At 26.6% G+C, this 27,975-nt stretch overlaps 2 protein-coding genes across 6 annotated transcripts in view; one reads left to right on the plus strand and one right to left on the minus strand.

Moving 5' to 3' along the window:
- Positions 1-15,898, plus strand: part of Cad88C (cadherin 88C) — a 181,987-nt gene extending 166,089 nt beyond the window's left edge. For all 5 annotated transcript variants that reach the window (XM_043039523.3, XM_043039525.3, XM_043039524.3 and 2 more), the window contains 15 exons: positions 299-522; positions 862-1,050; positions 1,787-1,900; positions 2,870-2,990; positions 4,216-4,508; positions 4,884-5,117; positions 6,197-6,285; positions 6,368-6,454; positions 6,547-6,615; positions 6,729-6,795; positions 8,037-8,164; positions 8,749-8,789; positions 10,197-10,260; positions 11,889-11,951; positions 13,819-15,898. In XM_043039523.3, the coding sequence (XP_042895457.2) occupies positions 299-522; positions 862-1,050; positions 1,787-1,900; positions 2,870-2,990; positions 4,216-4,508; positions 4,884-5,117; positions 6,197-6,285; positions 6,368-6,454; positions 6,547-6,615; positions 6,729-6,795; positions 8,037-8,164; positions 8,749-8,789; positions 10,197-10,260; positions 11,889-11,951; positions 13,819-14,239 (2,204 nt within the window). In that variant the 3' untranslated portion in view covers positions 14,240-15,898. The remainder of the gene's footprint in view (positions 1-298; positions 523-861; positions 1,051-1,786; positions 1,901-2,869; positions 2,991-4,215; positions 4,509-4,883; positions 5,118-6,196; positions 6,286-6,367; positions 6,455-6,546; positions 6,616-6,728; positions 6,796-8,036; positions 8,165-8,748; positions 8,790-10,196; positions 10,261-11,888; positions 11,952-13,818) is intronic.
- A 3,784-nt stretch (positions 15,899-19,682) lies between these two features.
- Positions 19,683-27,652, minus strand: LOC107449871 (DNA damage-inducible transcript 4-like protein). Its single transcript, XM_016065537.5, has 3 exons — positions 27,253-27,652; positions 24,499-24,728; positions 19,683-23,551 (listed from the first exon to the last, which is right to left on the minus strand). The coding sequence occupies exons 1-3, from the start codon at positions 27,452-27,454 to the stop codon at positions 23,321-23,323; spliced, it is 663 nt and encodes a 220-aa protein (XP_015921023.1). The 5' UTR covers positions 27,455-27,652; the 3' UTR covers positions 19,683-23,320.
- Positions 27,653-27,975: the final 323 nt, after the last annotated feature.

Here is a 27,975-nt window from a genome sequence, read left to right on the forward strand (position 1 = left end):
AGTTACTATCAATACATTGGTTGATAGATTGAAAACAAACATTAAATCTATTCAATGTCATTATAGTTAACAATTTTAACATAATGTTATATATTTATTTTTTGATAATCAAGTCAAAAAATACATTTACAAATTAGTTGGTAGAATCAGAACCGTCAGAAACCGTCAATACACACATTAAATAGAAAGTACCCTTAATTCTTGCAGATTACCCTAGTTAATCTGCTGATTTGTTAAGTAAATATGTATATTAAGAGTTTCCTTGCTTTAGCGGTTATATGTATTGTTGTTTTTATAGGACTTTTTGGAATTGAAAACCAAGACTCAAATACAGCAAGAATTGTTTCTCGTTATTCTTTGAGAGGAAGATTTGGAAATTATAGTCTTACACTACAAGCTCAAGATTCGGGGAATCCCCCTCTGCTCACTACTGCTCGATTTCAAGTTTGTGTTACTGATGTTAATGATAATAGTCCTGTCTTTGTGAAACCACCTCAAAATTATACGATTCGTGTCCTGGAGGTCAGTCTTTAGATATTCATACGTAATAATTTCATTTTACAGGCTTGATTCAACAATATGCATATTATATACTATGTTTTTTTGACAATTTTAAATATTTTTAATTTTAATATTTTTTAAACTATTAAAATGAATTTAATTAATTTTTTATGATCCAAATTAAAATTTTTTCATAAACAAACTGTGATATTATATGATAATATGAAAAATATGAAATTTTATAGGCAATATTAAACATTGAAATATATTGACTATTTTATTGAGAATATTATCTATTTAATAGATCACTTTTTTTTTACAAATTATGTAATTTATAAATTCTATATATTTTTTTTCAAGAATGCAACTCTTGGAAGTAGTGTAGTTGAAGTGAGTGCAAGAGATGCTGATATTGGTCTAAATGGTGAAGTTAGATACAGATTCAAGAAACTGGCAAATAATCATTGGAAAGCTTTTAATATCCATGAAATTTCAGGTGTGATTACTGTCAAGGAACCCCTTGACAGAGAAAGACAAAAGGTGTATGAGGTAGGTCTTCAAAATGCATTTGTTATTCTAGATACACTTCATTAATCAAATTATTTAAAGTAATTTAAAATTTATTTAATTTTTGCAGATTATTAAATGTATTTTATAAGTTAACTCAGAAATCAAAATGGTTATTTTGAATGAAATTCATAATTTCAGATTGTGTCTCTTCCACAAAGATTCTCAAATTTTTTTCCAGTCAAGGAGCATCTTTAAAATTGGAAATTAAACACAGGCATTACAACTTATCTGTATTTGGGGCAATTAGTAAATTTACCAGTGGTCTGAAAAACTACTTTTCTTGTAGCTAACCCTACTCTTATAACTTGTTTGGTATTGCCTTTTTGACATGAATAACAGTTCTGAAACTGATATATTAAATGCAGACTTGTTTTGTTATGCAGTCAATATTTTACCTGAACAGTAGCAAACAATTAATACTCAATTTTACTTTTTAACACATTTTTAAATTTTCAATGTGTCTTACCTCTTTGAGAAGCAATGAGGAATGCTTTGTGGTGCACTAATTACTTCTTGGAGCACCGTTTAAGATCCTCTATTTTACGTTATTGTTATTTAATTATTAGATTAAGACTAATATATTTAAAGGAAATTTGAGTAGTTAGTGCATACTGAAAGGTGACAAATTGTTATACTTTTAAATGTTTGAGGAAAAAATTATATAACATTCTTTTTCTCCAATGAAGGTCCAATAATAAATTTTTATTCATTTTAGGTTCGAGTTGAAGCTTACGATTTGGGACAGCCCACATCTTTGTCAACAGATCTTGATTTAACGATATTTATCGTGAATGTGGATGATAATGCTCCAGAATTTACTGAAGATAATGTAAGTTTGATTGTAGAAGCATTTCATTTTAGAACAATGTAGGAAATTAATAAAAAATAAATACTTTTTTTCAAAATAAAATAATAAAAAATTTATACTGTTATGAATTTTAAGAATTGCTTATTATTTTAAGAACTAAACCTTTGGTATATTTATTTTTTTCTATTCTTTTTCAACATCTCTTTTTTTATCCTTGGTTTACTGAATAAGAGAATCAAAACTATTTTTCTTAACTCTATTTTATCTCCCAAAAGGCAATTTACTGTCAATTAAATGTGTTCATGTTTTAAATACATTTTGCTCTCTTGTGTGGAAAATTTAATTAAAAACCTTTCCAGCTTTAAAAAATATTACATTTTGTATAGTGTTTATGTGTAAGATGAACAAATGCTTTAATTGCACCACAATTTTGGTTCCTGAAAGCATATTTTCTAATTGTATGATTATATTCTGTGTATTTAAATAGGTATTTATGTATATAAAAATTAAATGCTATAATATTTTTATGTTCTTTTTTAATAATTAAATTAAACTTCAAGTGGGTATGATACTTCCTTATACAAATATTTCTCTAGAATTCTTAATGTATTATAAATTCAATCATTCATTTAAATTGAGATCAGTCTATATAGTAAATTATAGTTGATAGGAAAATTGTATTTCTGATAACTTTGACTTTAAAAACAATATTTTTTACTTTTCTCTTGTGTTTTATGCTGCTTTTAAATATCTTTCTCACTCTCACTTAACTTCGCACTTCTTAAATCAAACTTCTTTTCTAACTTCTTTTCAAACATTTCTTTTTCAAACTTAGTAAAAAATTTCTTTAAAAAGAGTTTTATGGAATTGGGAAGGGTTTTCTTTTTTTTTCGTCATTTGTATTTAAATACTATATAATCACAGTTAGACTTTTTGCAGTTTCATGTAAATAAATTGCTCAAAGATTAAAATTGTTCTATTTTTGTTTAGTATGAAGTTATTTTTACTGAGAACTTAGAAGCAGGAAAGGAAAGTTTCAAACTTATTGCAACAGTCGACAAAGATGATGATACAGGGTCTAGAAAGCCTATACCCTGTTATTTCATTGTTGGTATGTATTTATTTTTGTAAACTAAAAATTAAAACCTTAATGTAAAAATTTTTAAAAAATCTTAACTTTTCATATTATTATTTCATTATATTATTCATTATATATATAGTATTTATTAATGCAAGTATAGAATATTTTTGCAATTAAATCAAAATCCAAATTTCATCTGTAAAATGTACGTTATATTCTAAACTTCTTCATATTTTCTAATTATCCTGAAAATTAATATTCCATTTGTCCATTTAATATACATTTCTCTTGAAATGTACTTATTTGGCATAATTCTCACAAAATGCACTTAATCCTTTTGCTGTTGAGCTAAACTTTCCTCATCCAACTTTGGCCAAGTCCCATTTTTCAGGGATTTAACAGCTATGGTAGAAATGCCACTTAATTTTGACCTCAAACAGACAACGTGGGCGTTATGGTAATATTCTCTCCAAACTTGCACACCAATATGCTGTGATAGATTCAATGTACACTTTGCTGTGCATACATCCTGATTGTTTAGTTGATGGCCAAGATCGAACTGTCAACCCCAAGTTCTTCATTAGAAATGTAATCAATGCCTTGTCCATAGAAGTATTTACTTTCAAACTACCTACATGGTCAGATTTGTACGAATATTCTCCATTGTTTCTCTCTAAAGTACATCGTAAAAAAAAATAATTAAAATTGATATTGGATTGTTTTATTAATAAGTCCCACTATTCTACTAAAACTTTCATTCATAATTCAAATTCATGAGACATAAAATATTTTTTCACTACTTGTTACCTTGTTTAAATTAAAGTTTTGAATTATACTTTTCTTTTTATTTTATAATACAAATTTAGCAATATGGGGCTTTGCATTATATGGAATTTTGTGTTAAATGGATTATTTCACATATCATTTTACCTACTAAACATAGCTATATGTATCAGGAGCAGATCAATATTAATGCTTAGAAATAAAAATAGCTTTAAAAACAGAAATATGCACAATATTCATTATTTACAGAGACAAAATTGAATTATTTATAGTATTAAAATTAAAAACTGACAAATTTATCAATTTTGGTTTGATTTAGAGAATGTAAAGTTACGACGAAGTTAATGTGGTTTATAGAATTGCACTAAATAGATCTTCTGCTTTATAATAAACTGTTGTCTTCTGTTGACATTCTCTGATCTCCATGCAAATCAATGTTTTTTAATTAAAACAATGCATTTTTTTCTTGCAGGAGGTAATTATTTTGGCCGTTTCAAATTGGATATTTTCACACACCAACTGTATGCCACTGAAGTTCTTGATAGAGAAGAGAGACAAAATTATACCCTCATTGTTCAGGCTTCTGATGATTGCTTCCACCAGCCATCACCCATCCAGCATTTCGACCCCAGGGACAATTCACTGCTGCAGGTGCACATTGGTGTTAGAGATATCAACGATAATCCACCCAGGTTCATAAAGAGAGTGTTTACTGGAGGAATAACAGCAGAAACTGATTTCGGAACTGCATTTATGATTGTCAAGGTATGCGACAATTATAAACTCAATTCTTTTCTGAGATACCTACTTCAAATAATCTCTCTCCTGCTGTAATGTTTTATGACCTGTAAAATGTTGAAACATGTTTTTTACGTTTTCATCTAAAAGATGTAAAAAAAATAATAATAATTATAAAGCATAAAAAGTTAAGAAAGTTTATTTTTTATTCTGTGTTAAAAGTTACTGAGTGTATTATTATTTAAGGTAAGACTTTTAAAACAATATTTTTTATATGCTTTGCAAGTAAATAAATTGCTAATAATTATATTGTTTTATAAATTATTTCTATAGGAGAAAATCAGTTTGTAATAATAAATAATGAGGATTTTAACAACATTGTTTTATTTTGTTCATTCATAGGCTGTTGACATGGACATAGGCAAGAACTCTCTAATTAGCTATTATATATCTGGAAAAGTGCAAATGACTTTATCAGAGGGTTTGGAAGCTTTAAAAGTTTCTCCTTTCATCATTAATAAAGACACTGGAGTGATTAGTCTGAATTTTGATCCACAAAAGGGAATGAAAGGCTATTTTGATTTTGAAATAGTAGCAAATGACACAGATGGCCTTTTCGACACGGCCAGAGTTTTTGTAAGTAATTTCATTAATCTCTGTAATTTTTATGTATTATAACATTGATAGTAAAAGTATATCTAATAGCAATTTTTATGCACTTGTTTTTTTTTTATTGAAATTATCTTGAACTTACTAATTGCTCTTGAGCATTTCTGAAAGTTATTAAATGACAGTTGTATGCAAATAAAATACTTAACTTACTTTATTTTAATGTCGAAAATGTTTTATCAAATCAAATATGTTTATTACTTAAGTAATACATTGTTTTTTTTATTTCAGACAGTTTAAACAATGCCGAAATAATTGATAAAAGCAACCAGAAATCCTTTTAAAATCTTCTAAAATAAAAATCTTTTGTTTAGCAAAAAAAAATTGTGAAACCAATGATAAACATATTTAGCTAAAAGAAACTTTTTTTCCTATTATTACAATAACAAATAGAAAATTAAAATTCTAAATTTATTTTTTTTTTTTAAATATTTATCTACTTTTATGATATTGAAAATTTTACAATATTGAAGCATAAAATATTATAAGTTTTGCAGTATAAATAAAAATTCTTCAAGTCATAATATTCTACAATTTATTCAACTGAAAACATGAAAGATGTTTGTACTATATCAAGAATGAGGTGCTGTATATCAAGCAAGTCTAATAACCATTGTGCAAAGTTTGAGCTCATTCTTTAATTAAATGCCCTTAAATGACTAAAAAAGGCAAAATACTTTTTTGTGAAAAAAAATTTTTGATGAAAATTTTATAGATATTTTAAATTAACTACTCCTATAAATATAAGTGAAAATTATTCTATGGTTAATTATTTTTAGCTGTAGATTTACATACCTGGGCTATTGCTGCCTTACATATTATTGTCGTTTTACTTTGATCTGTGAAGAATAGACTTTATTCTTTAAGTTTCTGATGATCTTTTAATTTTGAAGGAAGTAATAGAATCACAAAATATTCCTCTTTGAGTAAATTCTTTTTTGGAAAATATGATTAAAGATTCATGGAATTTTACTTTTTAATTCAATTGTGACTTAAAAAAGGAAATAAATATGCTATTTCTTAATGCCAAATATTTTTTTAAACAGATTTACTTGTTAAGAGAAGACCAAAGGGTGAGATTTGTGCTTAGACTCACGCCTGAGGAAATAAGAGAAAAACTTGAAAAATTCAGAGAGTAAGTCAAATGTAGATATTTCTCTTATACTGACATAAATAACCTAATTCTTGTTTTCAACTTGTTTTTTTTTCTCCCACAGAGTACTGAGTAATATCACAGGAGCAATTGTTAATGTTGATGAAACCAAATATCATGAGAATAAAGATGGATCCGTTGATAAGAAAAAGTAAGCTATGTGGATGTAATAGTTCATGTCACATAACTTATATTTGTGTATACCATTAATTAAATTCTTATAATTTTTAATTATTCTTTTAGGAGTGATCTGTATCTCCATTTTGTAAATAGAGAAGATAATTCCATAATGGAAGTAGCAACAGTATTATCGTACGTATAAATTATTTGTGCTATTTGTAAAATTATAAATTGTTTGGTTTCTATGCTGACAGAATTTTTCTGTAACAGTTGAGTAAAAGCTACTATTTTTTTCTTTTTTTCAGATTGATTGACAAAAATATAGAGTTTTTGGATGAACTGTTCAAAGAATTCAATGTGCTGTACAGTGAGGTTGGTTTATTTTTCTTATTTTTTGTATTTTAATCAGTTATGCATTTTTTTATATTCATAACTTAGGTACATTCATACTGCGTTATAAAGACAATTTACAATGGCAGATGAAATTGTCATACAATGTGCCAGTACTTTAAATAACATATTACTGGTTTTCACTTTGTAATATTAACTTTTTTTATTAAAAAGTTTTAGTATAATATTTTTTATTAAAAAGTTTTAGTACTTTTCAAAGAATTCAATGTGTTGTACAGTGAGGTTGGTTTATTTATCTTATTTTTTTTATTCTAATCAGTTACGCAATTTTTTATATTCATAACTTAGGGGCATTCAAACTGTGCTATAAAGAGAATTTACATTGACCAATAGAATTGTCATACAATGTTCCAGTACTTTCAGGAACATATTATTAATTTTCACTTTATAATATTAACTTTTTTTATTAAAAAGTTTTCGTAGAATCCACTAGTAAAAGTAACAAATTGAAAGCTAACTTCTCAGACATGCTAAATTAGAAAGCAATTGTACTATATAAAGACAATTAACCAGTTTTTGTCCAGCATCATTTTTATAGGACAGTTTTTTTCAAAAATATATATTGTGGTAGAACAATTGTTTTAGTTTTGTCATTTATCTAGAATAATGAAAAGATTCTCACACGTTATAATTTTTTTAATGATTTTGGTTTCTGTGACTTGATCTAGAACTATAATGAGCAGGCACTTTTTGAAACTAAATGGTGGTTAACAGTAGAAAATAGCCATTTAGTTTAACATCATATATTATGCCTCTTTTTTCATAAATCCACTCAGTCTAAAACTCAAAAACCAATTTCAATGTAAAAAGGTGGGAATGGATTAATCAATTTGTAAATTTGTCATTTCTACCCCTATGTTTCATTTTTTTAAAACAGTTGTTATGAAAATAAATGTTTCTAGGTCAAAACTGGCATTATTAAAATAAATTTCATAACTGATTCTGGGAATATTGGTTTATAAAGATAAAAACAATCATTCAATACAGAAATTTTTTTAATTGTTTTTAAGCAGTTGACTGCTTTAGTTTTATTATTAAGTAATTCATAAATGTGTAAGCTCCTGTATATTATAAATTTACTTTTGGAAAGAAAAAGTAAGAAAAAAACTTTTTCAGTTTGACTTGATTGTTTAATATCAAATATAAATTTGCAATATTAAAATTACTATATGGACAAATTTTAATTGCAATTTATTTTTCAGCCTGCTGACACTGCAATTGTAATTAATAATGCTGAAGTGCAAGTAAGAGCCTGGCTTATTGGTCTTTCAATATTCCTTGCTATAATGCTTGTTTTGGTCATTTCACTCTGTATCACACAAAGAAGCAGGTAAATAGCAAAATAATTGTAATAAATCATTCTTAATATTTAAGTTCTTCTCTTCACTCTTAGATTCAATTCAATTTTGAAACATTTTTTGCACATTTTTTCACTTTGTACAAATTTATAAATGAAAAAATAGTAGGTCGTCGTTCATCAGTTAACAGAAGTCAATGCGAAAAGTAGCCAATTTTTAAAAAATAGAATTTATTTAGATTATCAAAGAAAATTTGATATCTGCTTTATTAATTCTTAATGTTTAAATAATATTATTGCTCATAAAAATAAATATTTTCAAAAAAAAATTATTTAGGTTATCAAAGAAAATATGTATTTACTATATTGATACATAAATGTTTAAGTAATGTTCTTGCTCATTAAAAGGAATTTTTCAACTAGATTTATCATTTTCAAAAAAAAAAAAATTTTAAGGTTTCCAAAGGAAACGTGTATTTACTGTATTGATACATAAATGTTTAAATATTGTTATTGCTCATAAAAATAAAATAAATGTTTTTATCTAGATTATTTTTGAAATAAATAATTAGCTTTTATTTAATCGAGGTGAAATTAAGTTTTTTTTTTATCGTTAGGTATGAAAGGAAATTAAAAGCTGCAACTGCCACCGCATTTGGTAAGCATTAAATATTTTTCTTTGTTCATCATTAATGTAGTTGTAGTACCTGTAATATGTATTGTTTAATTAAGGTTGTATTCACTGTAGTCTGAAGTATGCACAAACTTAACATTAACATTTTCTATACGAGAAATGTGTTGTGATTAGCTTTTTAGAAATCTTGCAAAATATTAAGTAATAATTAGTTATCCAAAACACAATAATGTTTCATGATTTAAATAAAGTTAGTTTGCTTCTTTTATGCTTTTTTGAATATACTCTATAATGAGTCATGAAGTTGCTCATAAAATAAATGCAGCATCTCCTATTTTGCATCTTTGGAAAAAAAATATCATAAAGAAAAATATAACTTACTTTTAGCATCTATAATTATTGACTTGATTAATAGATCAGTAATACAGGGTGCATAGCGTTTTCAAAGGTGCTTATTTCCGATTTTCGTTTTTTAAAAGCCCATAAAGGTGCTTTTTTCATTGGGTGTTTCTAAAAAGTGCTTAATGTTCCCTTTTTCAAAATGAGATTCTTCATTTACCATGATGATTCTCTCTAGGAATTATGCAAAAAGACACAGTTCACATTGTTCTATTCAACGTTTTCACAATTAATTCAACCCCAATCTATATTGGCGTATTGTCTCACTGTATAGCGTATAAAAACGCCATTCGTTTTACATGTTTCAAAATTTCATGATTTTCATAATTGTCAAAAACAATGCCAAAAAAAAATTTTTTTTTTTTTTGGCATGACGGTTAAAATCAGATAAAACCGTCAATTGTCAAAAACCTTCCAACCCTGCCTAATTATATTTTTTTAAACTGCTTAAAATTATTTTTTGAGTGCTTGAAAAGTACTTAAAAGATGCTTATTTGGCTATGCACCCTGTAATACTCTTTTGTTCGAATCAAAACGTAAAGTAAGAACAGTCAATGCAAATATATATAGATATATATGCAAGCTAGTCTTTTAATGTTACTACAAATATATATATACATACAGGGGGTCGACGAAATAATGGAAACATTTCTATACTAATACATTTTTTCATCTTTCGCAAGAAATACTAAAAGAATCATTTTATACTTTAGACATGTTTAGATCATGTGATTTCTCATACATATAAATGAGCTTTAGAGGTTTAAGAGACCAACAATAAATTACAAACCGAAAATAATGTTTTTGAACACCCCATGCCAAAAATGCAGCAATAGGTTTGTAACTTGTAACAATTATTTTGGTTGTTATAAGCAACAATGACACAAAATTTCGTAATCCTAGCTTAAATATTTATGGAGGTATGGACATTTTTATAAAAATAACTAATTTTTTTGTCTTGCTATAACTTTAAAACTATTCAAATATATAAAAATTTAAAACTATTCAAATTTAAAAAAATTTCCCTTCTAGGTTCACAAGATTCTGCTCTTAATCGAATGGATGTTCCAAATACCAATCAACATTCCGTTGAAGGGTATGTTTACTCTTTAGTTATTAATTTTTATTCTTCTTCTTCATATAATTTTAAATTCATTCTTTTTATGTGTAAATAATGTTTGTAAGTACTACAATTAATTTTTCTGAAGTATTCTAAATTCATTATTTTTCTCTAAAATTAGAACTCCTTTACTTAGATTGTTTTGAAAGAATTACAGCACTTGAATATAATATTCTTTTCATACTTACTTAATGAATGAAAAAAATCTGTTTCACCTATGTGTGTACGCACTTTCCTAAAATCATGATTAAGCACCTAGCCCGTTTCAGGGCTCTATTTTTTAACTATCATTCTTAATCCCTGATATTCTAAATTCAACAATAATATCACATGAAATATATTGAATAATATCATTCCCACATTGAATAATAACATTCATGATATTCTATTCAACAATATAATAGAAATATCCATGTTATTTTAAATTCAACAGTATTTTTCTCTAAAATTTAAACTCCTTGACTTAGATTGTTATGAAAGAAATATAACATTCGAATATCACTTACATCCAATTCATACTTACCTAATGAATGAAAAATTCTATATTCAATTTTATGTGTGTACAGACATCCATCTATATTCCATCACATTGGGCCATGATAGAAATGCTTTGTAATTTTGACCCCATTCAGACAACTTGGACAATACCTGAGCTTGTATCCCTCTATCCTTACTTCCACACCATAGCGAACGAGAGGACTTTCATCCTTGATAGATTTAACATGCACCTTCATGCGTATACACGCTGGTTGTTAAATCGGCTGCCAGATTGAAAATTTTTTGTATCGAATTAAGTTTTGACAAATAAATTCTAAACGTGTGTGCAAACGTTTTTCGATTCGTTTAAAAAGCTCTTGTCATATGGTGCAAAATACGTAAAAAATAAAATTAGCATTAAGGGTTCTATACTTGCGATCCCTCTCCTGGCCAAACTATTGGGACCCTGTTTCCCATAATGCGACTACCTCCTTTATTTTGAAGATCAGGAATCTTAATCCATAAAAAAGTGTGTTGTTTATTCAGAAAAAATATGTTTTTGTATCTGAATTCGTAACTTTAAATATTGTCTGCACTAATTAATTAGCATGCTTGAGGTCATTCTCTCGAACCATTAAGAATGAGTTCTAGTATGTGACAATCCAATTCTTAGATTAAAAGTTATTTAGGGTGTTTTTTTGTGCACAGTGCATTGTACAATATCTGAGTTTTCTCCGATATTAATTATAGTTCATCTTGTTAAATTAGTACATCAATCTCAAAATGCTTTTTTAAAAAATGCAATTTGATTTTTTTTTTTTCATTTTAAGCTACATTTTTTTTAACAAACGCAATGTTAGAATATATTGTACTTTTATGTATGTATGTTTTCATAAAAAATAATTGTTGTAATAATTTACATTGTTACATTATTACAATTTATATTGTTACAATTTATATTGTTACAATTTACATTGTTACATTATTACAATTTACATTGTTACATTAATACAATTTACATTGTTACATTATTACAATTTACCTTGTTACATTATTGCAATTTACATTGTTACATTATTGCAATTTACATTGTTATAATAATAATTTACATTGTGTGTATATTTTAGATCAAATCCAATATGGATGCATTCATATGATAATGAGTGGTACAAAGAGGATGAACAAATAAGGTGAATATTTTATTGATATGCAATCAAATAAGTTAAAATTCATCAATAATATCATAAATCATTTTTTAATCCTTAAAAAATTTACTGAATATTTCTAAGAATGATTGCTTTTAATTAAGGTTTATTTATTAGCTACACAAAAATAAATTATTTAAATTTTGAAAAATACTTTTGTTCAGTTTAGGTTATTTATATTAAATGAGAATCTACTTGCCGATTTGAGCAAATTTTTAAAATTAGTAATATATTAGTAAATTAATTAGTATTATCTTAATATTATGAAAATATTTATTCATTCGTGAAACATCTTGTTACATTATAAATAAATTTCAAATTTTGTTTGCTTATTTTTTTTTCTTTGCCATTAAATATCAAAATGTATCCTTAAATAACTATTATAAAACTTGTTTTATCCCATAAAGTTTTTCATCATAGTATCAAGTTCAACTATATTGTTAATCTTTAAGAAGTACTTAACTTTCAATTTAATGCTATTTGAACTCAATATTTAACTTTCATATTTAAAGCAAACCTGATGATTTTATCAAAAATGTGTTAATAACTATTTATATTTTTATTAATATTCACTGGTGTTTTGATAATAAGAAATTAAAAAAGTCTGTGACGATAATATATATATTTATTTATTAGAAAATCATAATATTCCTTATAAATCCAGTATTTTTATCTCCTAATTTAAGTTAGTCTAATAACTAAATCATTCTTTAATGAAAATTCTTTTAAATTAGTTCAGTTAATTAAAACATTTTCTTATGATTTTTTTTATTGTAATTAGTATTTTTAAAAATTATTTCCATTCATAAAACATATTGATGTTGTGAAAAATTAAATTTGCAGTATTTTTAATTCGCATGTTTATGCATTTTGAATATTCCTAAACACTGCAGACTTAGATAAAATGAAAAACTTTCTGCGTGTGTTGATTAACTCTTGTAACTAGTTTCAGTGTTGAAACTAATTACCTCATTTTGGTGAAATATATTTTAAAATCATGGATTTTTTTAAAAAATGTTTAATTTTTATAAAACTCTATATTGATTCATGTCACAGGGATGAGTTTGTTAAAGAACCCGAAAAAGCTGAAAATCGAAATTCAAGAAAGTTATGTGCAAAAACATTTTTTAAATTAGTGAAATTTGATCAAGAAAAAAGTGAATGTAGGGAGCATTTATCCACGGAATGTTTTAAACGTTTTGATAAAAAATATCGATGCGAGTACTTTATTTATATATTTAAATTGTTTGAATATGAGTCTCAATGTGTGATTTTTAAATCACATGAATACGAACCTCGACATTTAGTTTTAAAATCGCATGAATACGAATCTCAATGTTTGATTTTAAAATTGCATGGAAACTGATCTTGATATTTCATTTAAGCATCACGTTAGTACGAATCTCGATATCTGATTTTGAAATCACGTGAATGCGAATCTTAATAGTGGCTTTTAAATCACGTGAATACGAAACATGATATTGGGTATAAAATCGTGCAAATACAAAGCACGGTGCGCGATCTTATGTCGCTTGAATAGAAATTGCGATGTGAGATTTTAAATTATGCTAGTGCAATTTTAAGTCGCATGTGGATTGTTAGGAAAAGAGTTTTTTCTCAGAAATTCGAAAAATACTAACTTTCTTTTTTTTTCATTCTTTTTTAGTTAATAGTAAAAAAGTTTCCGCCATTGTGACAAATTTTCCGAGAACGCCATTTGTGTATATTGTACAGGGCTGCTAAACTGCATCAAAATTGTTTTATATTTTGTAGAAACATTATTGCCAATCTTTTAATTTGTTTATTTTATTTGTGAATGCTACAAATCTCTTACATTTAAACATCTTTTTAGCCATAATTCAGGAGATAACAACTCTTTGGATGAAAATGCTATCTCTGAAATAGGTCCTCCTTTAGAACACAAAGCTGGGCTACGCAATCAGCAAATGTCTCCAGTTAACAATGAAAACAATTATGCTATACCCACCAAAAATGGAATGCGCAGGCCGGCTCCTCGCCATCCCAACTATGGCGGCACAAACATTCCACCAGCCAAGTTACTTGCACCCATGCACCACAATAACAAACAGCACAAAAACGGCAGCCATATCATAGACTCAGATGACACCAGCTCGGGATTACTGTCGCATGACTCGCTGGACACAAAAAGGCAAAATGACCTTAACAAATGCAATGCTGTCTACAGCTATGAACAAATCCCGAAGTTGATAACACCACCACACATCACAAATTTAGAAACATCAGAACTTTGATAGTTTTACTTATGTGATGTTTTCATCCATATTGTACTGTATTTATTTTGAACTTAAGAAAAAGTATTATTCTTTCATAAGTAAATCATACAGTGAAACCTGCGTGTAAGTTCACCTCTTAAGATTTACGAATTTGATGGTCCACTTAAAACCAGTGTCCAACATATGAGAAGGTAAGGTGACTTTTTTTACCAATTTGGTGTGTGATTAAATCAACTTAAACTGGTAATCAACTTACTATGGTGGTCAACTTAACACACTACACTGTAACATCATAATCATCATTTGTATTTTTCTACCTTGGCTTCATGGGGCTCGAACTTTCATGTACATAATTTACTGTGAGGTCCAGTTTTTGTATTTCATCTTCATAAGTTGTATTTACTATTTCTTGAAATATGTAACATGGCCTGTTTCTAAATATAGCATTGAGTGATATTTTACTGCCATTATCAATTAATGATTTGTTTACTAAAGTTTTTAACGCAACATTGTGGCATTATTAATCGTTAATTATAGTTATTGGTTGCTTTGGATTTTTTTAAATGTCACAATTTCATTTTTTGTATTAAATTACATAAAAAGTTTGAAATATAAAACTGTTTTTTAACTGTATATTTTTGCTTTATATATAATTAAAAATTAGTATGAGTAAATATATTCCATTTTATAAAAACTATTTGATTTTGTTTTTGATTCTTACAATTTTAATATGATTTCATTTTACAGTTTTATTTACAAGCTTATTGTTAAATAAATGTACTGTAAATTAAATTTATATGATATTTTTATTTGAATTAATAATTGCTAAATGTAAATATTTAAGAAATTTATAACTGCTATTATTGGAGTAAAATAATACTTAATTTTAAAAAATGTAAAAATGGACTAAAATGACTTTTATAAAATGTCCTTTAAATTCAATCATCAGTAATGGGGAAATTTTCAATACCTTTTTTTCCACTGGAAATGTATAATCTTATATCATTTATTATAGATTTAATATTTCATACTTTAAAATAAAAATAAATTTTGCTACATATTTCACTTTATTTTTTACCATATTTTTATTTACATATAATCTGCATATTTATGAATATTCTAAGACTTTATCTACAAGTCTTTCAATTTTTATTTTTGTAAATATTTCCATTTCAGAAAATATATTACAAGACAATTATTGTTATTTTAAATTAGGTTATTTTCAACAATTTAATAAAATTAATCTAATAAATCTAACTATAATGTAATAATAAAAATCGATTGGTTTTTATCAAATAATATCAAAATAAAAATGTCATTTATTTGTATTCAAACATCTATTTATTTTGTATTTTTAAATTTTTGTAACCATTTCACTATTGATATAACTATACAAAATCTTACACATATTTTAATCAATTTTATAATTAAAAAAAGATGTTTCAAACAAATGGATAAACATCAAATTACAAATTTAATCTACCAGTAAATAAACTTTGAAAAGTTTTGGTGTCATTTATTTATAATTTATGCCAATACTTTTAATCTAATAAATCTTCATGTAGTTATACAACATTTACTGATGTGTGATAAAATCATCCTTAACATAATTTACGTTAATTTGTATGTAATACATTTCTATATATTGCTTTATAATAAAATATTTTATTAGTTTTTTGTCATGAATGTTTTCATTTTAAAAATTAAGACCTTAGTGGAAAATATGCTGCATAACATATTGAAGACCCTGAAAATTCTAATTTCAAGAACACATTTTGGTCAATTAATAGATATAGAATAGATTATTATTATATCCTGTTTTTTTGTTCTAATAATTAAACGTGTATTGTAAACAGATTCCTGATGTTTCTATGCAGTTTTAAACTAATTTTCTGATATTTACTGAAATTTTGCTAAAAATATGTCTTCAATAAGCTCATTCAGAGCCGGATTATACCTTTCGTAGGCCCTAGGCATAGCCGTTTTTGTGCCCTCCCCTCCTTCCCCCACTCCTCCCCTCTTTTCTATATATATGTGCTGAAATTTTCTTGCATATTTTTTTTTTACATTTTTATTAATATGGATTTTAATGTACAAATTTGTTTATCGAACATGCATCGCTCGCACTTATGTCTATTGGATACGACATTTTGCGTAGTTTGGAATTCGACGGCATAATACAAGATTTCGTTGAATCCAAAAATCGCAAAAAAGTCATAGATTAGATCATAAGATTCTGCAAAATAATTTATTGCCGAAAAATATTATATTTTTATTTGTATCTTCATAATTTTGTGCAAAATACACTTGTTGTTTTTAAAGCTAAATTATTTTTGTCAAAAAAATTTTTTCTCCCAAGTTTTTCGTAGGCCCTAGGCACGTGCCTAGTGTGCCTATAGGTTAATCCGGCCCTGAGCTCATTAATTATATTAAATTTTTGACATAGTTCATCTTATTGTGATGCTTAAAGTGGAAAGGTAAATGATAAATAATAAATTATGGATTACTCAAAAAAATCCTTATTACATAACTTTGAATGATTGGAATTTCTGAATGTCATTTTAAAGCTGAAAAATTTTTAAACAACAAATATTTTAATTTCACCAATTTTGCTCGATTTATTTTAATATGGTTATTTACTATTTTGCTTGTTTTGCTCAAAGTTGTTTGATAATAACATTTCAAAAAGCAAAAATAAGTCCCTGTATTTCATCAAAGATAATTAGGAGAGCATTGTGTTGGTTGTGTAAATGTCGGCAAAAAAAATTATAAATAAACAAGTTAAACTTATAGTCTTGAACTTAAAGACTCGACTCCTACCACATCCTTCATCATATAAATTGTTATTTATTTCAAACAAATACTTACCTGAATACAAGGATCTTTACTCAATAGAAATACATTTTAAATTTCTTTTGATCAATTTAATATTTTAATTCATTGTCTCCTTCAAATAAAAAATATTTTATCATTTTTTATAGCATTTACCAATCCTATTTAACTATAATCAATTTTAATACATAAATAAACTATTTTTTAATATTTAGGATTACCTGTGGATAAAAAATTTAATTAATTTCACACATACATGTATGAAAAGAAATAATACTTAAATTTTACTTAGATAATTTAAAAAAAATTACAAATCTTACTGAAGAAACAAAATCTAAAACTTTATTTAATAGATAGATAATTTTATTACTGAATTGTTCGATTATATTGCTGATTTTGTATAACTTTTATGTTTAAAGATTGGTGAGTTACTGTTTAAAAACAAATTTGGCAAAATGATTCTATTTGCAAAAATCGAATTTAACCACTCATTGTTCTCAATAGATGACGCCACTAAAGTGAAATTATATTGTTAGAGACATTATTTTGTAATAATTTTTTGCCCAAAAATGTGTTTCTATAGTGTCGCCATCTACTCCTTAGTTCCGTTTACATATAATGTATATAAATAATAGATAAAATGTTCACTAGATGGCAGCATTATAAAATATCAAAAAGAATTTTATTAAACTTTTTGATACAATCACTAACTGATCTTTTTAGCTGCAATATAAGTAATGTTTTGGTTCGAAAACTCAGCAGTACTGGCCCCTCCTCCCACCCGTTGGTAGAAATCTACCTTATTATAAAAAATAATTTACTTTTACTGGTAGTTTCTATCAAATGAATTATCTGAATTGAGCACTTACGCGATGATCGTTTCAGCTGCTCAAGGAGACAAGCGAAGTACAAAGACTCGACGTACAAAAAATTTTACATAAAATTTTAAAATCAGTTTCAATGTTTTTATAATGATAAGCATTATAAAAAGTTTAATGTAAAGTTGATTCTGGAACAATAAACACATTCTCATGGCCTTAATTGAAAATGCTACAATTAGCGTTTAATGTTATTCATACCATGTTAACATTTATATTCATATTACTCGAAGAAAAATTAAAACTTAATTTATCAGGAATTTATTTGATCACCCATTCAATTGTTCTTGGTAGCATTGAATTTCTAAGAGTTTTTTTTACGGATCGTTGGGTTCATTTAAGACTATTTTTGCTGATATTATCTTAAATTGATACGTTCTGATTTCGCCTGAATATAAACTAACGACCACGCATTTTTTAACAGATACGACTAGCAATTTTGCAAACGGAGAGATCTCCCCGATCAGTCGGCAAAATGTTAAAAACTGGCATAAGTATGGCAGAAAATTTTAAACATGAAAATGCAACCTCAACTAAAGAAATGTAAAAAAAGAAATGTCCATTAAACTAGACTATTAGTTCTCCACAATAATCAGATTTAAAACATTTTCCTAGCTACCTTACAACGCGACAGTAGTGGATTATTCTGCATTTGTTGTAATAAAATTCTCAAGTTAACTTTAACCAAATATTCAACTGTAAAAGATGCTGTCTTTATGTTAATGTTCTGAGTTTTCAGTCATTTAATATTGCATGCCTGAAATAAATTGTATTGCTAATACTGTTTCATAATTCTTACTCACCAAGCTAAATTTAAGTCTAAAAAGCTTTTTCATAATTTGAAACTTTTCTTTCTCTGCAACAGTTGGTTAAAAAAATTTAAAATTCATGAATTAATATTTAGTTAATATTCATATAAAATTCATTCACTTTGTGTTCTTGAGACTCAATATGACTAATTGCGTTCTGAAAATTTTTACTACAATGTTCTAAACCTTACAACCTTTGGACTTTAAATAACTTCACGAGACCCCAATCACAATGTCTGCTGTTTAATCCTCACTAAATACATATGTTCATGTAACATAATTAATAATTATTTATCTAAGATGTATCTTTTATAAAATAGAAATTGTGAGAATGCAAACATAGTCTATAAAAACTCATACTTAAAAACCTTTTAAGTGCTTCATTTTTAATCAATAAGGTGATATTTAATAGCAAAAGAAAAAAAAATTTAAAAAATAGCCATCCTTTCACTCATAAGTATTTTGGTTAAAGTAAAGCACTTTGAAAACTTCAGCTTTAGGTAGTACAGTAGAGAACCGATTATCCGGAACGATCGGGACTATCGCTATTCCGGATAACTGATTTTTCCGGTTTTCTGAATCGCTACAAAAAGCCGTTTTTTTAGTGTTAAACCTAACTAAAAAAAAAATATTTGGAAATAATCATTAAAATAAGAAAAAACGATGAGGTAATACACTAATGATTATTTCTGAAATGATGGTAAGGTAAACATCTTTCAAAAAAGAAAGAAAAATCGTAAAATCTTATGAGGAAAAAAAAAAAATTTTTAAAAATTGCGGAAAAATTTACCGAATTTTTTTCCGGTTTTTTGGTTTTCCGGATAACGGGTTCTGTACTGTATTAAATAAGATAAATACCATTTTGGAAAATTTAAACTTTACAACACATACATTACTTTGATAAGTCTAGAATGAGTAAAAAGAACAATAATAGAAGACAAATTTGTAAATTTCAATATTTTTTATTTGTTTTTTTTTTTTATAAAATATAAAACACATACAAAAAGTTGTTCATCCAATAACACATACAAGCACATATTTCCAAGCATATTTTTAAGCCAACTTAAACAAAATACAGAAGAAATGTACTGCAATAACATTTCATAGATACACATGCAACACTCAGAACTTTGGTTTCAAAAATTGGATAACTAATCTACTACTGAACAATACCTGAAAAATCTACAGTACATACTTTCCATTTCTTGCCTAAACTAATTATAGATAATGGAACGAAATTGAAAAATATCTAGGAATGAATAATCACAAAATTTAATTAGAATAGATTGAATTATTTAGTCACAATTAATGCATATGTGTATGTATTAAATTATTTAACAATGCATAGGTATCGGATAAATTTCAATCCCTGAAATTCATTGTAAAGCTAAAACAAGAGATCATACTGACTAGCATATTTAAATTTTGACTTAAATTTTTAGCCTTGAGATAAAATACTATCTATTACAGTTAAACTTGTTAAGTTGACCACCTCTCTATGATGATCCCTTCGATCTTAATGACCGAGTACCCGACTGATAAAAACAGACATATCTTAATATGTTGACCGCTCGATTAAGTGGATCATCAAATCATTCTCCAAAATGGTCAACTTACACAAGTTCCCCTGCATTCAACTGAGAAAATTTGTTTTATATAAATTAATAAACAAATTGAAATCACAGAATACTAATAAAAAATGCCTCAATGTGTTACTTGTAATGTGAAAAATGAAAGAGTATGAACACAGAACTAGCAAAAGCACACATTTAAAAATAGATGCCCATATTATAACTGGAACATGCATATATATGGACAGAGAGAAGGTATTTTATGTTGTAGTGCAAACTACATTCTATGTGCAAGAAATATTTTGATATTAAAATACAATTTGATTTTCATAGGAATTCTTTCAAGTAAGTAGGATCTTAATTGTTTCAACCACTATTATTATAGCAGTCTGTCAACATAAACTCCGTCAACCTACTTTTTTTTCTTTTTTAACATAATTGCCATAATACATTAAGCTCATAATGTATAATAGAATTTGTCTTTAAACAAATTTGTTGTATGTTAACTAGATTAGTAAATTTACAAATTTAACATTAATGAATTTAAGACAGTTTTAAATGAAAAAATATAGTCAAGCTTGACAAATGTTATTTGTCAAAAAAAATTTAATTGTAAAGATTTGATGAACTAGATTAAAACGGAAAATAATTGCTAAAATCAAATAGTTGTTGATAATAGTTGCAGAAAACTATTTCAATATAAACTATTTGCAGAATCGAATTTAATAAAATAGTGGTAGAAACAATATTTTTAAGAGACAGGTTGCTTTTTTTATTAAATTTCAACTTTGATCAGTATTTGCATCTACGAAATGAAAAACACATGCATTCATTAACCCACACTATTCTCCACTTACACTCAAATTACATTTAACAATGAAAATACTCAATTTAACTCTTTTTTATGATAAAATTTTATTACATAGTATTTAAAAAGGATTCACAGTATTTTTATCACGAGTTTAAAACTACTAATAGGCAACTCTTCAAGAATTTATTTTGGGAGAAAAAAAATCACAATGTTTCAAAATAAATTCAACAAAAAATTAATAAGGTTACGATAGTTAAGAATAATAGACATGAAATACTTGAAGGAAATTACCTTTCCAACTAGCAGGAAACAGATTTATCGCTATATATAGATGAATAATTTTAAAGAAGAATATTTAACACCTCGAAATCATTAAAAATGATGATAAATTATTTAAAAATGCACTTTAAATGAGCTCTCCACTCTTTTCAATTAAGGAATATTGCTTGAAACTTTTACTAATACCTTTAGCCCCCTAATGTAACTGATATAGTTTAATATTAAATTATTCTAAAATTAAACAAAACAATTTTCAATTGCTATAATTTTAAATAATTTTCGTACTCAGAAACAAGAATCTTCAAGCCAAAAATTAATGTGCATGATAGTAATAAGCTATGTGTGCTGCAATTTTAAATAAACTCAAAACTAAATCAAGTAACTTCTATAAATGAGTTATTTCTTTTAAAGTTGTCTTTGATTTATTAACTTTGCACAATAGAACTTTAAGTTCAATTACCTAGTTTATTCAAACTTTTTTAATTACGAAATTTCATTATCATAACTTTGGATTTCATTCATGGAAATGCAAACTTAAATAATTTTATTAATTGTCTGACAGTTTAAATTACATAATTTGATCTTTTGAGTTGTTTTAATTTCTTAATTTTAGAACTTCAGTAACTATTCCTTCAATATTAATGTCAACTACTATTAGTCCACACTATCAAGCTTGTTCAAATGTTCAATACTTAATAAAATACTTTTTATTTATTCACTCAAGCTCAAATACAATATTTTTTAACTCGTAGTGGATGTTACTTGAAGTTAATTCAGTTTTTTCAAATATTAACTCATTAACTAAATTCAATTAATTTTAGTTTTATACGGGATAAATAAATTTATATCTTGCCACTTAATATTGTGATTCTGTCATATGTATATACATATTTATATTAATTGTAGTTATTGAATAAAAAGGAACTAAAATTTTAAAAAAATTCTTGACCTAAACAGGAATTGACTTTAAAAATTATTTTTGTACTACTCGAGTTTTTCAAAATATTTTTATATTAGAGGGCTAATAAATCTTACTAGTTAAAAATTCTTCTTTATGTCAAAGATTAAGAGAGAAAGAAAGGCACAACATTCTCCCACACTGCAAATCAATAAACTCGCCAAAGCCTAAATTGTGCGTTACAGTTATCACCTGTGGCTTGGAAAAAACTACAACAAATCAAAAAAACTCGTTACGGGAGTTACAAAAGTGATGAACAACATTTAAAAGTTGGATGGCACATTACAATTTAAAGACCACAAAGTTGTTTTTTCAGTCTCCCCAGATATAAACCATGCCACTAGTTATGCATCCTGCATAAAAGACTCCTTTTAACATTAGGCTTTAATTTAATAACTCACAGTTGTGGGAAACGTTGAATAGGTTTATGTCTAAACCGTATGAAAGAGAAGTATTTTTACCTATCACAGACATTTACTAAATGAGTTGTACCGCTGCGGCGCCATCCAGCAGCGACCCCAGCAAGTACTAAGCATCAATTGAAAGCAGCTATAGTTTGTGCTGCCTACAGCACCCCCTTACACATTACTCTGCTATAGCTGAATATTTGACATTAAAAATCACCTGCCTCATTAATAAAAAATTTCACTGGGATTGTTCACAATTTGAAATCAAGCTTTATGTTATCACAAAAATCAAAAAGGCCTTATTTAATTAAAGTAATAAAAAAAACTAGCACAAAGACTATTCAGCTATATTCACAATACTGCAAGTAGTCCCCTATAATTGTACAACAAGTGCATATTTATGCAAACAATTGATCCCAAATAGGTTCACACAAAATAAAGTGGCCTACTTGAAGCTGATTTTGGGGTGCGTAGACCAAATGAATAAAACGCTGCCTTACTTTAAATATATGAAACTAAGAATTTTTTAAAGAATATAAATTGTCCAACATGTTTTATTGACTGGAGGACCTATAAAGCTTCTTTTTATCTAATAGAAAATGACTGCTGACAACAAGACTGGAACGTTTACCCATACTCTGTAACAGTTTGTCTGGAATGAGGTGTCTTAAGCTCCACCAACTGTTATTATCTTGAAATAAAGTCAAGTGGATTTCAAAGGTTGCTACAGTATTGGGATCACATTTCACTACACCAACTCTCCTCCGTTCTAGCTTTTTGGCATCCTGTAACAAAAAAATGAAGTTCGATAAATATATAGCCTTATAAAATACTAATTGTAATTATAAATTATTCTTGAATCAAAATAACAAAGATGCATATTTAGAATAGGTCAGAGTATACTATTCCTTAAAATTCTTGTAATGAGATTATTAATTCTAAACCAGAAATAAAAAATAACTTAATATAAATGTATTTAATTTTAAAATAAGAGAATTAGTACATACAGCATTAATAATCTTAAACACCTAATAGTTTAAGTAAAATTAACTATAAAAAAACATTCCTCCTTTAACGAATTAAGAAATTTTTGATTAAATTTTTAAAAATTAGGTAGCTAAAATATCACAAGACAAAAAATAATGCATGAAAAACATGGCAGGTAAATTAGAAATTCAAGAACATTCACAAAAACATTTTTTTGAGGAACTGAGAAATTATCCTAAGATTTTTTAAAAGAATTATTAGTTACTTACTAGTCTAAGAAATTAAAGAGACTTTAGCTGTTTTCTAGCAATCTTAGTTTTTCCAATTTTGAAAATCCGTTTTCCAAAAGAAATTAAAAATAACTTCTCTAATTTACTATCTCCTTATAGCACATTTTATTACCCAAACCAAATAATGCCTAATTTTACAGCATAAGATTAGCAGCATTGCATTTTAATCACTATGCTTTATCACAATAAAGTATTTTCAAATAAAACAAGGTAAATTTCTTTTTAAGATGTGTAATTTGCAGTAATAAACTATTTAAAATAAAATATGAATGTAGAATTTTTTCAACAGTAAAAAATTAACCTAAAATCACATACATCAAAAGCTATCTTTACCATAAAAACCCTCAGTGCCTAACTAAACTGAATTGCATTTATTCTTAAAAAATTTAAAACTGGATCTTCAGTAATTGTTAAAAAAAAGAAAGAAAATTAGAGAATTTAGATTAAGGGCTTACCTGAAGATGTATATAGATTAGGCATCCTCTTAGTCCACAAGGTTCATTTTCTGATGCTGTGACCACTTGATCTACTATTCTCCATATGAGGTCATGAGGCAGTAGAACTTCCCCACAATGTAAATGAAGTAGCTTGGCTTCTCTGAGGGCCTGTTCTAAACGCTCCATCAAAGTTTGGCAAGCCAACAACCTCTCTGAAGGTTCATCTTCATCAGTGAAATATAATACACCTTTAGGGGGGAAAGCACACCATTAATCATAGAACAAAAGTACATTCGACATTAATATATTACTAGCTACTTAAAGTATAATGTAAAACTAATAGATTTTAAAGAAGCCTTACACACTAAAAACTCAACAGGCTCCTGCAAGTTTCTTTTTTAAATAAATTTTAGTTTTTTTTACCTTACTTTTAGAAAGTTTGTTTTATTATCCCTAATGTGCTGAAATGTGTTGGCAACAAAATGAATCAAATAATTATTAAATTCAACCAGTTCTGGAAGAACAAATTATTTAACTTAAAAATCATATGTTCTGCTTGTTCAAAAACAAAAAACAAAATAATAAGAACATTTTAAAATTTATTAACAGAATATCCATTAGAATTTGACAATCTTCAAAATTTGGTAACCATGGTTTGAAGTAGCTACCTAAAACTAATTGCAATAACAGATTTTAAAAAAAATTTAAAAATCAAGAGTAAAATAAAAATTTCAAAAAAATAAGAATGCAAATATGTTACTAATTTATTCATAATCTGAATTATCTATTATATTAAACGTAAAGTTCAAAAATGTATAAAACATTTAACATTTTAAGTATCAAATTAAAGACATTTTATAAGGTGTATTATATGAATTTATCAAATTATACATTCATATTTTTTGAATTTTTATGTTTTTAATTTGACCTCACTCCATTTTCCATATCACTAGCACTTTAAAAATAACAAAAACATGTTTTTGTCAAATTGAGAAAGTGCAAAACTCATAGTGCATTTGACAAAACACTTAGACCAAATCTAAATTCAGAAGTGAACAACTATTAACAATTAAAAACAAAATTATTCCTAAAGAGCAACAGAAAAAAATCTTATGCGTCAACAATCTAATCCATCAAGTAGAAAAATAGAAGTATCATAACACAAAAGTAACCTTGAAACAAAACGGAAGGCCACAATAACAAAAAAAAATCTTCAGAGATATTAATAAATTTCGACTTGCTGAGAGTTGTCAATTGCTTAGGTTAGATCTAGTTTATACCGGTTTTTTTAGTCTCGTGATTAATGAAAAAATAAAAATTAGGACGATTAATAAACTAGCCTGTATGTTTAAACCTTTTTTTTTATCGGTTTCACAAAACAGAAAAACAATTTTTTTTTTAAATGTAAAACGTTTTATAAACTAATGCAAGATATAAAATAATCAATTAAAAATCTGTATATTTAGATGATTTTCATAACGCGTGTTAATTAAAATTGTCATAATTAAAAAAAATCTCTAATTGGGAAATATATCACTAAGTATTTTCATTTACACCGATTAAAACGAAATCTAAAGCAACAGCCTTAAGTTAACACGTAAACTTACGGATCGCGGTCAACTTAATCATTAAATACACCAACAAACGATATTGCTAGAACAAACTACGAAACTTATAATTTGTTACAAAATCTCAGGGAAATAATTCTATAGGGAGAAAATCTCATTCTACTTTTACTGTAAACGAGTTTCGATCGGGACTTGCGCACTACACGTATACAGAATAACTCACTCGGAAAAAGCTGCGAAATTTTATTATTCTTAATTGATTATTGCAAATTCAGCTTTATTTAGACTTAAACATTCAAAATAATCAAAGCTTTTTTATTCAATTTTTATAAACTAAGTTCATATGAATAAAAATTCGGAGAATAACATTTGATAAAGAAAAATAAATAGGTCAGTACAAAATTATCCACAATTCTTTGAACGTCAATTATCAAACTTAATGAACTTTAACAAAAAATAAAGTTTTCTTGAAATAATAAGACAAATGATTAAAAAAAAATGCCATAGCAATGCATTAAGAAATTTTAAGTAGACCGATCAAGGTAAAAGCCTCGCTAAACGCGAAGTCCATTAGACTTCAAACTTTAACTCATACTAATTTAATAAATATTAAATATAAGCCGATTATAACAAGACAAAAAAAACTTAAAATAAAGCGTGCTAGTTTAATTAAAGGACAACTTAACTGATGGTAAAAGTTAAAAGTATAGCAAACGATTACAATACAAAATAAGCAACAGTTGGACTAAAAAATGTTAAATAAGTGTTTAAACATACAAAGCGTTCATTAATTTAAGTGTCAAAATGAATCTCTTTAACACTTATTATAGAAATTTTAAGTGGCTCATTCCACTATAAGCTTAAACAAACACCATCACTAATTTCTTTTCAGTAAAGAATTGTCAGATTTTCCACAATTAACTAAAAACAATTGAACACAAATTCAAAAAAAAAAAAATTTTAAAAAAAAGACACGGAATGAATAGTTACGGAATTCTTAACACTTACTCTTCTTGCAAAAATTACGGAATCAATAAAAAAAATACGTAATCAATATTAATAGCTCTAAATTAAATAACCAAGATTTCAAATCTACTTAAGTTATTAGTTTTCAATTGAAAAAAAATTTAAAAAACGTTAAAATCCAATGTGATGAACATTAATCGATATATAAATACTATAAGTTTATGAAAAGTGCACTTACTGTTCATGTTGTTTTTTAAAGCTTCTAATGTATCACTATCTTGAGCAAAAAACGGTCGACTCCAGACTAAAGGTGGGTTTGAATTTGGAACTTTCATGTTTTGACTTTTGTTCCACTCGTCACAAATTATATCTCCAAACTTGTCAAATACTCGGCTCAGAGGTACACTCGATGATTTAAGACTGCTTTTATTTAAACTCATAACTTGATGCAAAAAGGCATTCAACAAAACTGAGAAATCACAATTAACACATCGTTGTTTAAATGGAATTGATAATAACCAAAGAACACCGGCAAGCAAGTGAGCTACAACTATGAAAAATATCAGTTTCCCTAGTCAACGTTTCAACTTGAAGATACAGAGCCGAATGACAGATGAAGGAATGGGGTTACCGAATTAAAGGTATTCTTAGTCGGCCAAAGAAAGCAATACTTGTTAACGAATGCGCCAAGTTGGCGGAAAAAACGCAGAAACCCTTGCTGACATTTACTTGCTTGCGTTTGCATCAGATTGTTTTCTTTCGAACCGTGAATATTGCGACAAATGAAAAAAAGTATAATTTGAAAAAAATAATTAATAAACTTTGAATTTTCTTATAGCTCTAACATAGTTTATCCTTGAAATTTTTATAGGTTTTTTTTTTTAAATGAATATGCATGATACTAAACTGAATAATTTACGAACATTTTAATTTAATTTAAATTAAAATGGTAATGAACTAT

The sequence above is a fragment of the Parasteatoda tepidariorum genome, chromosome 9 (genome assembly GCF_982258835.1).
Source record: "Parasteatoda tepidariorum strain Cologne lab strain chromosome 9, Ptep-v5.0, whole genome shotgun sequence".
Lineage (NCBI taxonomy): Eukaryota > Metazoa > Arthropoda > Arachnida > Araneae > Theridiidae > Parasteatoda > Parasteatoda tepidariorum.